At 41.2% G+C, this 13,376-nt stretch overlaps 1 protein-coding gene across 4 annotated transcripts in view; it reads right to left on the bottom strand.

The window, feature by feature from the left end:
- The window catches only part of SASH1 (SAM and SH3 domain containing 1), an 868,162-nt gene that overhangs the window by 67,262 nt on the left and 787,524 nt on the right, over positions 1–13,376 (bottom strand). For all 4 annotated transcript variants that reach the window (XM_084625147.1, XM_084625149.1, XM_084625148.1 and 1 more), the window contains exons 7-8: positions 11,856–11,968; positions 7,920–8,021 (exon numbers count right to left, since the gene is read on the bottom strand). In XM_084625147.1, the coding sequence (XP_084481273.1) occupies positions 7,920–8,021; positions 11,856–11,968 (215 nt within the window). The remainder of the gene's footprint in view (positions 1–7,919; positions 8,022–11,855; positions 11,969–13,376) is intronic.

Below are 13,376 nucleotides of genomic sequence, written 5' to 3'. Positions count from 1 at the left end.
CACTTTCCTAACGTAGCTACATGGGCAGACAACTGACTCCATGCCTGAGCACACACTGCCCGTTTGTTCCTATTTTTCTGTGCTTTGCATAATGTAAGCGAGACACTTGTGCTGTGTAGGGACCTTAGTGAAGCCACTTAAGAGCATCCCCAACAGGGGATTTAAGGAGCAGGTAAATTTTTCTCAGATGTTTGGGAAAGAGTAGGAGGGACCAGGGGAACAACATTGCAATCTGCTTCTCTCTCACACCTCTTGCCAAATGTCTTCAACTGCCATATGATGACAAATAGCATTAGGGAGGATGTTCTCTGCCAGGCAAGTTGATTGGCAATTGGACCCACACCAACATGATGCATGCATGAACTGTCAGTGAAAAATCATCTGCGTGATTGGAGAGCCACTGGCCATTATCTTTGAAAACTCATGGCGATTGGGGGAAGTCCCGGACGACTGGAAATAGGCTAATGTAGTGCCCATCTTTAAAAAAGGGAAGGAGGATGATCCTGGGAACTACTGGCCAGTCAGCCTCACCTCAGTCCCTGGAAAAACCATGGATCAGGTCCTCAAGGAATCAATTCTGAAGCACTCAGAGGAGAGGAAAGTGATCAGGAACAGTCAGCATGGATTCACCAAGGGCAAGTCATGCCCGACTAATCTAATTGCCTTCTATGATGAGATAACTGGCTCTGTGGATGAGGGGAAAGCGGGGACGTGTTGTTCCTTGACTTTAGCAAAGCTTTTGACACGGTCTCCCACAGTATTCTTGCCAGCAAGTTAAAGAAGTATGGGCTGGATGAATGGACTAGAAGGTGGATAGAAAGTTGGCTACATTGTCGGGCTCAACGGGTAGTGATCAATGGCTCCATGTCTAGTTGGCAGCCGGTATCAAGTGGAGTGCCCCAAGAGCTGGTCCTAGGGCCGGTTTTGTTCAATATCTTCATAAATGATCTGGAGGATGGTGTGGATTACACCCTCAGCAAGTTTGCAGGTGACACTAAACTGGGAGGAGAGGTAGATACACTGGAGGGTAGGGATAGGATACAGAGGGACCTAGACAAATTAGAGGATTGGGCCAAAAGAAATCTGATGAGGTTCAACAAGGAGAAGTGCAGAGTCCTGCACTTAGGACGGAAGAATCCCATGCACCGCTACAGACTAGGGACCGAATGGCTAGGCAGCAGTTCTGCAGAAAAGGACCTAGGGGTGACAGTGGACGAGAAGCTGGATATGAGTCAACAGTGTGCCGTTGTTGCCAAGAAGGCCAGTGGCATTTTGGGATGTATAAGTAGGGGCATTGCCAGCAGATTGAGGGACGTGATCGTTCCCCTCTATTCGACGTCGGTGAGGCCTCATCTGGAGTACTGTGTCCAGTTTTGGGCCCCACACTACAAGAAGGATGTGGAAAAATTGGAAAGAGTCCAGCGAAGGGCAACAAAAATGATTAGGGGACTGGAACACATGACTTATGAGGAGAGACTGAGGGAATTGGGATTGTTTAGTCTGCGGAAGAGAAAAATGAGGGGGGATTTGATACCTGCTTTCAACTACCTGAAAGGGGGTTCCAAAGAGGATGGATCTAGACTGTTCTCAGTGGTAGCGGATGACAGAACAAGGAGTAATGGTCTTAAGTTGCAGTGGGGGAGGTTTAGGTTGGATATTAGGAAAAACTTTTTCCACTAGGAGGGTGGTGAAACACTGGAATGCGTTACTTAGGGAGGTGGTGGAATCTCCTTCCTTAGACGTTTTTAAGGTCAAGCTTGAGAAAGCCCTGGTGGGATGATTTAGTTGGGGCTTGGTCCTGCTTTGAGCAGGGGGTTGGACTAGATGACCTCCTGAGGTCCCTTCCAACCCTGATATTCTATGATTCTCAGTTATTAATATCTGCAGAAGCTTCTGTGTGTAGCTGCATGCTAGAGCAAGAAGGTGCTTTTTGGCACTCAGTCACTTTTCTGATTATAACTACGCTTGAAAGCAACATGCTTCCCTGCAAGGAAGAGCACTTGCCTGGCTCGGAGGAGTCCCTTGGAATTCAGGGGAAAGAACAGACTTTTGAAGATATAAATACATCCACACTATCCTTCTTGTCCATAGTTTGCCTGGTTCATTTAATGAAACAGCAAAGCTGAAAAAACCATGCTCTTTCATCTCCTTTTCTCTAACGTCCACATTAAATGGTGACTTAAAGGGACAACTTGAAATGTCTCACTTTTACCCAACTGAAGTAAATTTCTGAACTGCACAGGGTATCTCCCTGCAAAATTTCTGAATAGATTGTCCTGTTTCTTGCCTGTTGGTGTGTCAAAGATGTACACCAAAACCAGGTAAATCACGCACACAAAGCAGGGGTCTCTAAATTCTAATGCACAAGCCCCTGATAACCTCCTACCAGACTCCTAGTGCTCTCCAGACCAGTGTTAAAATCTGGGAAGCAGGCAATGCTCTCTTGGCCCCATACTCAGAAACATCAGCAGCTCTGTGTCTGTGTTATTATTAACCATCCTACTGCAGGATGTGGTGAAAGAGCATGAATGTGAGTTTCTCCAGAGCAGTACATGAGAGAGCTGAATCTGATCATCAGCAAAGCAGAGACCCTGTCTACACACAAACAGCTGTCAAATACAGTGAAAAACTAAAAATATTGGAGGAAACTGTTGTTTTCTCTTTCTTTCACTTTTAGCGTCTCATGGCTCAGTCACAGTGTTAGTGGGTACAAACTGTTCAGATGGAAACGTGATTTTCTAAGTTCTCAGAGTCCCATTAAAAACTGCTCACTAACACTTTGGCTCAGAGATTTAATGGAAAAAGGCCAACAAAATCTGCAGATCCATGGAGTTTTAATTAAAACCAGAAATTCCAATTTCAGTGACTCATTAAAAATCATATCCTGAGGTTTCATCCCTGTTGTGAAAAGTTAGGGCTTTTTAAAGAATGATTCTAATATATTAAAAATTCCTCTGCTTGATGGTCTACATTAAATGAGTTTGATGGAGTCAGTTTAGTCCATAGCAGATCAAAGTCCAAATCACAAAACCATCACCACAAAAGCAATCAGTTGTCTTCCTAGTAGGCATTGGATGAGCATGGAAACTGAACTGAAGGTGCTCTTTTTAGATCAGAACAGAGGCCCATTGTCAAAGCAGTCTGGAGAAGCATGCACCGCTACTGTCCACTCTACTTCTGCATAGAAGACTTGTCTCCAGACTGATCAATCTGACATTTTTCACTCTGGTGTCCTTTACTGGATTTTTGCAACTTGCAATCTCTTTCACATTTGACACTGATCACAACCCCATGCCTTTGACCTCATTTTACCCGTTTCTTTTTGGTCGATGAAAGGGGTGGCCTCATTGAAATGTAGGGCTGGAAGAGACCTCAAGAGGTCATCTAGTTCAGCCCCCTGTGCTGAGGCAGGACCAAGTAAACCACCTCCAGTGACAGGGATTTCACAACCTTCCTTGGTAGCCTAGTACTTAACTAAAACTAATTAAAGAGCCTGCTCTGTTTCTCCCTTGAAGGGTAAACAAGATTAGTGCCTTTCACCAGCACTAAATTTACGTGGGGGAAAACAATTAAAAGAATGGGCAAAAATCTTAAGAGGCATTTTGAAATGGGGTATATGGGCCCACACAGAACTTAGCAGGAAGATGGTTAAAACCTACCAATGAAGCACAGAGCTGTAGCAGATTTCTCTGCTCTCAACATAGAGAAAGACAAGGAACCCTATTCTTGGGGAAAGTTGCTAGGTCACTCCATTAGGGAGAAAACATTGGGACTATCACAGTCAAGTTCTACCTTCTAAGGTACGTCCGACCCCCAGTGACTTCTCTGAAGGAACACCCAGTGTTGAAGGATCTAAGAAGGGAGAGCTTTCGGAATTGAGATCCCTACTGAGTTTGGATCAAAGGAAAAGGGAATTTCTTAGTTTGCTATGTTGTGGATGCTGTATGTGACTGCCACAAACCTCAATAAAAAATAATTCAGACTTTGTTATATGAGTGCTATAAGTATACTCTGCCAGCCACAGAGCCTGGAAGGGACAGTTTTACTTTTGTTCAGAATTTATGTTATGTTATAGGAAGCTTATATTTTGGGGTCTGGGAATAAGAGACCCAAAACAGACATTTAAATCCATGGCCTTGCTTAATTTGATTGTGTTGTTGTCCAGGGACACAGACCCAGCTAATCTAACTCATATTTCCTACTATTAATGGTAACATTTTTAGCCTCTTTCACCCTCTTGAGATGCCACAAGGCAAGAATGACTGTTAATAACCCTTCTATTGGAGCTGTGACTGAACAATGGACTGTACTGGGGAATAAAAAAGGAAGGGGGAGGTGGAAATATACCTCCATCTGATATACTGACTTACTTGCTCTGTAAATACAAAGGAAAGAAATATCAAGATAGACGTCCTCAGTTGGACATAAAAATGGCTCGGAAAATGATTAGAGCAATTTGCCCCACAGTTTTCAGATAAATCTGCCATATCAGGGAGAGAACAAGGATCATCATTCCCGCTACTCCCATCTAGTTGAAGATGAGAATCTTTCAGTTTTTAGAATACTTAAAAGCAAATATTGTTCTAGTAAAAATATTTTTACATAAGAACATAATGGCCATACTGGGTCAGACAAATGGTCCATCTAGCCAAAGATCCCGTCTTGTGACAGTGTCTTATGCCAGATGCTTCAGAGGGAATGAACAGAACAGGCACTCAAGCTATTCATCCACTCCCAGCGTCTGACAGACATTGGCTAATGACCCCCTTGGCTAATCCTCCATGAATTTACCTACCATAGTTCTTTTTCGAACGTTGTTATACTTTTGGCCTTCACAACATCCCCTGGCAACAAGTTTCACAGGTTGACCGTGCATTCTGTGAAGGAGTACTTCCTTTTGTTCATTTTAAACCTGCTGCCTATTAATTTCATTGCGTCACCCCTGGTTCTTGTGTTATGTGAAGGAATAAACAATGTTTCCTTATTCTTCACTTTCTCCACACTGGTTAAGATTTTATAAACCTCTATCATGTCCCTCTTTTCCAAGATGAAAAGTCCCAGTCTTCTTAATCTCTCCTAATACAGAAGCTGTTCCATACCCCTAATCCTTTTTGTTGCCCTTCTCTCTACCTTTTCCAATTCTAATGTATCTTTTTTGAGATTGGGTGACCAAAACTGTACACAGTATTCAAGGTGTGGGCATACCATGGATTTATACAAAGGCATTATATGATATTTTATGTCTTCTTATCTTTCCCTTTCCTAATGGTTCCTAATATTCTGTCAGCTTTTTTGACTGCTGCTGCACATTGAGCGTATATTCAAAACTATTCACAATGACTCCAAGATCTTTTTCTTGAGTGGTAACAGCTAATTTAGACCCCATCATTTTGTTTGGATACTTGGAATTATGTTTTCCAATGTGCAATACTTTGCATTTATCAACATTGAATTTCATCTGCCATTTTGTTACCCAGTCACCCAGTTTAGTGAGATCAGTTTGTAACTCTTCACAGTCTGCTTTAGACTTAACTATCTTGAGTAATTTTGTATCATCTGCAAAGAGTTTACCCCCTTTTCCATATAATTTACGAATATGTTGAACAGCACCGATTCCACAGACTCTTGTAGGACACCACTATTTTCTTCCCTCCATTCTGAAAACTGACCATTTATTCCTACCTTTGCTTTGTCTTTGAAACAGTTACTGATCCATGAGAGGACATTCCAAAGACTGCTTAGTTTGCTTAAGAACCTTTTGTGAGGGACCTAGACTTTCAGAAAGCCTTTGACAAAGTACACTGTATCTACCAGATCATAGTTGTCCACATGTTTGTTGACACCCTCAGATAATTCTATAGATTGCTGAGGCATGATTTCCTATTACAAAAGCCATGTGGACTGTTCCCCACAAAATGTGTTCATGTATGTGTCTGATAATTCTGTTCTTTACTATAGTTTCAACAAATTTTCCTGGTACCAAAATTAGGTTTATCAACCTATAATTACCAGGATCACCTCTGGAGTCTTTTTAAAAAATTGGTGTCACATTAGCTATCCTCCAGTCATCTGGCAAAGAAGTTGATTCAGATGATAGGTTACATACCACAGTTATCAGAGTAACAGCCGTGTTAGTCTGTATTCGCAAAAAGAAAAGGAGTACTTGTGGCACCTTAGAGACTAACCAATTTATTTGAGCATGAGCTTTCGTGAGCTACAGCTCACTTGATGAAGTGAGCTGTAGCTCACGAAAGCTCATGCTCAAATAAATTGGTTAGTCTCTAAGGTGCCACAAGTACTCCTTTTCTTTATACCACAGTTAATAATTCCAAAATTTCATATTTGAGTTCCTTCAGAACTCTCGGGTGAATACCATCTTGTCCTGGTGACTTATTACTGTTTAATTTATCAATGTTCCAAAACCTCCTCTACTGATACCTCAATCAAGGACAGTTCCTCATTTTTGTCACCTAAAAAAATTGGCTCAGGTGTGGGAATCTCCCTCACATCCTCTTCAGTGAAGACTGAAGCAAAGAATTCATTTAGTTTCTCTGCAATGGCCTTGTCTTCCTTGAGTGCTCCTTCAACACCTCAATTGTCCACTGATTGTTTAGCAGGCTTCATGCTTCTGATTTACTTAAAGTTTTTGCTGTTCGTTTTTGAGTCTTTGGCTAATTGCTCTTCAAATTCTTTTTTAGCCAGCTTAATTATACTTTTACACTCAACTTGCCAGAGTTTATGCTCCTTTCTATTTTTCTCAGTAGGATTTAACTTCCCATTTTTAAGAGGATGCTTTTTTGCCTCTAACCACTTCTTTTACTTTGTTGTTCGGCCACGATGGCACTTTTTTGGTCCTTTTACAATTTTTTTTACTTGGGGTATACATTTAATTTTAACCTGTGTTACAGTGTTATTAAACAGTTTCCATGATACTTACAGGCATTTCACTTTTGGATTGTATCTTTTAATTTCCATTTAACTAACTTCCCCATTTTTGTGTTCCCCTTTTTTAAAATCTCCAAAGAAGAAGACACAGAATTTCTCTGAGCAACTAACAATGAGAAGCCAACCTCCCACTGCGTTTACTAAAAGATTCCATTCATGGTTTTAAAAAAGTCTCAAGGGTCTATGATTTAATTATGTGGGATACAAAGAATCTGAATAGGACTGCCAAATGTGTTTGGGCATACGATTTATCTATGAACTTTCAATTAGATAAACAGATGGGAGTAGACAACTCTACAAAAATGATGATTTCTTCCTTCCAAATATTAATTTACTCAATATTGTGTGACACAAATTATCTGATGTCCATACAAACAAGGAAAGTCATTATCTACATAACTCAGATGTTAAAAAAACAAGGCAGGAAAACTCTTCGTGTTTATGGGTCTGGCATAAATTGCAAACATTCTGAGCTGGGAGTTAGCAAATGGATGGTTGGAGCTATTTGAATGGAAAACAGTGGGCACTCAGATCATAGCCAGATCCTCAGCTAGCGTAAATCAGCGAGCTCTGTGGAAGTCTATGGAACTATGCTGATTCACATCAGTTGAGGAGGTTGACTTCATTTGATAAAGAGGTCCCATTGCCTAAAAAGGTTCTAAATAACTTTTCTCTATAGTAGGTGGGTATTTTGCCTAGTGTATTGTTTGTTTTGAATGGTAAGTGATGAAGAGCTGGATGCAAAAAAAAAGAAGATATTTAGAGAGCTATTTTCAATCCTTGCTTAAGGCTTTGGACCTTGAGGATTTTCAATCAATACTGAGGACCTCCTGATGGTTAGATGACAGCAGCACTGTATCCCATGACACAAAAAGATGGTGTTGAATAAATCAGTCTGGTGAGGTGGGATATTTTTGGATATCAATAAAAGGTTTTGTAGCATTAGGGTAGTGATATCAGAGACAGGTACTCACATTACAATTGGAAGACCCGTCAAATGTTGGGTACGAGCCGTCAGGCCAATCTGCAGAGTCTATGATGCCTGTCTGCCTATGCTGGGCCTCATATTCCTTCAGCTGAAATTAAAGAACAAGGAAATGTTACTCAATGAATACTGAACTACGAGATATGCATAAACCCATTGTTCAGCAACAAATAGTCACTTTCAGTTTCTGTCCATACTGTTGTAAAGATGGGAAAAACAGAACTTCTGCAGTGCATTTCTCTTTTTTAATCCTCTAATTACATTAGAATGGAAAAAAGTTTTGAGGAAATGACACTAATCAAATGGAGGAAGTGATCTGGAAACACTGTGTTTTAACTGATGAACTGTGGCTCCCAAGATGCAAAATTACATATTCCTTTCTAAAGAAACACTTTGCACTGCATAGGTTAACTCAAGGTAGTCTTTGTAACTCCCTTACAAAGAAAGTGATCTAGGGATGGAAGTTTGAGATTCAGCTCTTTTAAATTTAAAACTAATGATTATCTTTATTGTTTTACAATAAAAAGGTATAATACACAGAAAAGAACTAACTCCTAAAGGGTCATATTGTCAAGGATGACACTGAAGTTGGACACAAGCTTGCATCTGTTGTGCATGCAACATGAGAATGGTCCCCTAGCAAATTTGGAAATTGCATATTTCAGTAACCATTTGTGTGCACAAGTGTGGCATTTGTAGACACAACAGATGTATATAAACATGCAGCCATCAAAATCCAGGTTTGAAAATTAGGTCCCCAAACATTCTCAGTTCCTGGTTTACAGTCTTGATTAAAGTCCATTGACATCAGTGGAAAGACTGTCATTGACTTGAAAGGGCTTTGGATCAAGACCTAAATTTGTTAAAGGAAACAAGATAAAATTACTGATGTACATTTTATTGCTAGTAATTCAGGCCACTAGAGGGAAGAAGTGCAACTACAAGCATAATGCATATTATACTTTATTATTACACACAAAAAACAATGCAAGGGTAAAGAATTAATTGCAGAGAAAATGAGAAATTTGTTAGTGTTAAAGTTACACTAGGAATATTAACAATAGTTTATTATATGATTTCATACATGTTAGCAAATGGGACGTACTCTTCACCAAGCAACATACAATATAAAAGAGGATAGCTGAGGTCATATCTTTTCCTGGACCAACTTTTCCTGGTGAAAGAGACAAGCTTTGGAGCTTCACAGAGCTCGTTTTAAGGTCTGGGGAAGGTAACCAGAGCGTCCAAGGCTATATCTAGTCTACAAAGTTATGTCGACCTAAGTTACGTCAGCATACAGCTGCTGCCACTGATACATCACCGGTGCGTGTGAATACTTGTCTCATTGTGTTGGTAGTGCATGTACTCAACAGAAGTGCTTGTATCGATGGAGAGAGCAGTGTACCATGGGTAGGTACCCCACTGTGCAACTCACCACCATCCAGCCTTTTGGAAAGGTTTTGCAATGCCTGATGGGAGCAATCAGTGCACTGGATGAGGTATATCACATGCCTTGATAGGCATATATAGGACCCATGAATTTTGAAAGGGGTGTTGTGGGGGATATTGATCATCATAGCAGTGGAGAGATATCTGCAGCTTTTGCATCAGTGGTTATGGCAGGGTCCAGTGCACCCTTGTATTTATCTGTGACACTCTGAGTATCATTCCCAGACCTGAAGAAGAGTTCTGTGTAAGCTCAAAAGCTGGTGTCTCTCTCATTAACAGAAGTTGATCCAATAATAGGTATCACCTCACCTACCTTGTATCTCTAATATCCTGGGATGAACATGGCTACAACCCTGCATACATACAATATAAAAGAAAGGATCTTCATCTTTTTTGCCACTCTAACTCAAGGAAGTGTGTGTAAATAAACAGAAAGTAAAAGAGCACCATTTTATGCTTAAACTCCACCTTTTCCCATAACCTAAGCAGCACATACATAATACTTGGTGTTACAGCACGTATGTTGTGTGATCACATATTTGCACAAAGGTACAATGTTATTGCTGTGGCAATCTGAACACTGAATTTCTTGGCTCTTATGCAAATGTCAACCTTAATGCTACATTAACATATATATTATATATCTTAGGCTTTTACTTTTTAAACATTGCAAAGAAAAGTTCATGTCAGCCAGTGCATTCTGTGAAAAAAAGCATCTGTCTTTATTTTAATGACAAGTCCCCAAAAATGGCTTAACAGATTTTCATGAAACTTGAACAAAATAAATCATCTTTTGTCTAAGAACAAAATGGAGAAATTCCCAGCTCTAGGAGAGCTACCCATGCTAGCTCCGATTGAGCTAGCACACTAAAAATAGAGCAGAGCCCAGTTGCTAGCCGCTCTCGCTTTCAAGCTGCCCCGGCTACACTCTATTTTTATGGGCCATCTGGATCAGAGCTAGTGCAGGTATGTCTTCTTGAGCTGGGAATCACACCCCCAGATTAAACTGTATACGTAGCCCTGAGCAGCATGACAACAGCTAATGAATAAGCACATTCTAGCAAGAACAGATAAAAACTGCAAAGCCTGACATGGACAATGTGCAGTACAGAAAGGTACCCTGGTGAGGGAACATCAGATGAAATCTTATGCTTATTTGTGAGGAATCAATTGAAGCAAGATGTTAGATGGGTATTTACAGCGCTAACCTGAATGTGGTATTAAAAACTAACCAACACTGGGTTTGGTCAGTAAGCAGGTGGGGGAACTTCGACAGGAAACGGGCTTGCAGAAACGTGCGCTGAACGGTTGCAGGCTGTCCTCTAACACAGGGAACAAGCTCCCTTAGCTCAGACAGCCTGAATGCTTTTGAAATAACTCCATGTGAGTGACGCTTAGAATATATTTATTTAAAGATGCACTGATACATCTACTCTGTCTCCATGTATCATATGCTAAACCTATTTGTTCTATTATTTTATAAAACACTGCAGAGTCTATATTATTTATACATTGCTGTGAATGCACACAGTCCCTCACAGGCAAATAAAATACAAGATATCCCTAGCACAAGAGAACCACTATTCTGCAGGTGTATCTACACTACATGCGCTAGAGTGGCAGAGCTGCAGCTCTGCCACTGTAGTGTAGACACTTGTCGGTGATGGAAGGTATTTTTTCTGTCACTATAGTAAATCCACCCCCTCAACAGGCAGTAGCTAGGTCTATGGACGTTTTAGGTGTAGACCAGACCTGAATTTGACACTGCGTAATGAGAAAGGATAGCGAATGATGTGGCTGGGATGGAAGTTAGGATAAGAAAACGATGACTCAATTACTTGCAGTCACGTGATTAGCTTTCTCCACGTGCATCAAGGGTCTACCCTCTTTAGAGGTTATACAGAATTGTGTTATGATGTTCAGTAGGACTTCCGAGTTCAAACTATTCATCATATTTTCCTTCTCTTTATGGGTACAGTCATAAACCCAAACCTTTGAATATCTCAGACTGGTGCATTTCATAGCTTGGGGTATTCTTCTGAAGTTAGTGAAATTGAGTGTGCTATTTATGCTTGGCATTTAGTATCTCAGTCTAATTCTTTTCCAAACACGACTAGTCCTCATCCAAACATGTTTGGACTATTTATGTAGTTCTGAAAGAGGACCTTAGTCATGTTTGGACTAAGGAACTAGGATACCAGTTCCTTGAACAAAGTTAGAAGTGTTTGAAAATAGGGGTTTAGTTTGAAAGTGCAACCTCAGCCTTTACTGTGGAGTCAGCCTCGTGACCTTATGATAAAGTGCAGACACCATCACACTCGCCACTCACAAAGGGGACCACCACTTTGTTCTCTGCACAACACTGCACTACTCAGAAACACACCCTGCTAGGGTCAACAGATGACAGGATACCGGGCATCCTCCCCAGAGGAAGCTGGGATAGAATGAATCATGGGAAACTATATGCATCTCATACCCTAGCAAGTGCTTCCTCAATGGTGATCATCTTCTCTTTCACCATCATCATCAGCTGGATCCGTTCCTCATCGCTCATTGTGATCTCACTTGCCACATAACCAACATCCTCTCCTGAAGAAGAAAGGAAGAGATGAAACGCACCCATAAAACGACTCAGTGCCAAAAGGTGAATGTTTGGAAACAAGCATTGGCGATGCTGCTTCAGTTCCAGAACCCAGTTCCCAGTTGGGTCAGGCTAGGCTGAATGAACCCTCCCCACACACCACAATTTGATCTGTGTAGGGAAAAACTGTGGTTGTCACAGCTTCGTGACGGATACTGCATCAGGCAGAGGGATGCAGCGTAACACAGTGATGAACCTGCAGGTTGCCACTTTTGTTCCATTGGAAAATACAGGAAAGAGGGCAGCCTTATTCCTCCACAGTGATGGAGATCAATGCCTCCCACCTACAATAAACGTCCTACTATGCGTGCTGAAACCAGCAGAGTTTGGTAAGAAGAAAGCAGATGCGGCCAAAATCATAATGCGTATAGGTGTATATATAGCACTGATTGGGACCACATCTGAAAGTGGCAAGAGCAGTAAAGGGGATGCTAATGTAGCAACTTGCCTTGACAAGTCACTTCTAAAGACATTTTTTACATCCTAAACAGAGTCCTGTCACCTTTCACATACTTTCACCACATTCATTGTGCCTGTTCAGTGGTTTGGGGTGGCACCTGCCTGCCACAGAGTGATACAACCAGAAGAGAGCGCGTCTGCAAGCACCTTCCCGCTCTCCATGTTTGCACTACAGCATCACTGCAGCTGTGTGACTCTTTTAAGACAGTACAGAGCAATGATCAGTGTCCACTTGGAGCAGAACTGGGGAAGAAGCCCCAATAACCTAACTGGTGGATTCATATTATGTGTTTTCATTTGCAGGCAGATACTCTTTCATTCCTTTTTATGCTTGCAAACTGGCGCTATGCAGACCCATGCTGAGCTCAGCCTTAAAGTAAATTGGAGAAGGTACTGCAGACCCAAAGCAGGGTGGAGTCTTTTGCTAACTATTCCTTAAACAAACACGTCAGCCATAAGAATAAATCATAGCAAGTGTAGCCAATAAATACAAAGTATCTTTAGACCTCCTATTTACATGCCAGATGCAACCCATCTTAAACGTACAGCTTTTTTCAACCCAGCTCCAACTGAAAATCTCTCTCTCTATTTGCAATGGTAGGAACATTCTGAGCCTCCAAACTGTGACTTGCAACAACCTCCCTCAAATCAGCTGGGTTAGGCCAAAGTGAGCAACTAAGAGATCAAGAGGCATCAAAGCACAGCCCTGGGGCAAAAAAAGGGGATCAGATGTTATATTTGAAAACATGCGTTTCCCATTCCCCAGAATTTCACACTAATATTCTCATATTATTCTAGGACATTTAGGTATACATGTTCCACTAATAGAGCACTCATCTCCCATTGACTTCAACAGGTCACCCAAACCTTGCAGGATTGAGGCCTAACAGAATACAG

Source organism: Lepidochelys olivacea, assembly GCF_965140295.1.
Source record: "Lepidochelys olivacea isolate rLepOli2 genome assembly, chromosome: 3".
Lineage (NCBI taxonomy): Eukaryota > Metazoa > Chordata > Testudines > Cheloniidae > Lepidochelys > Lepidochelys olivacea.
Note: the sequence above shows the minus strand (reverse complement) of the source record. Positions and strands in the feature narration are given on the sequence as shown.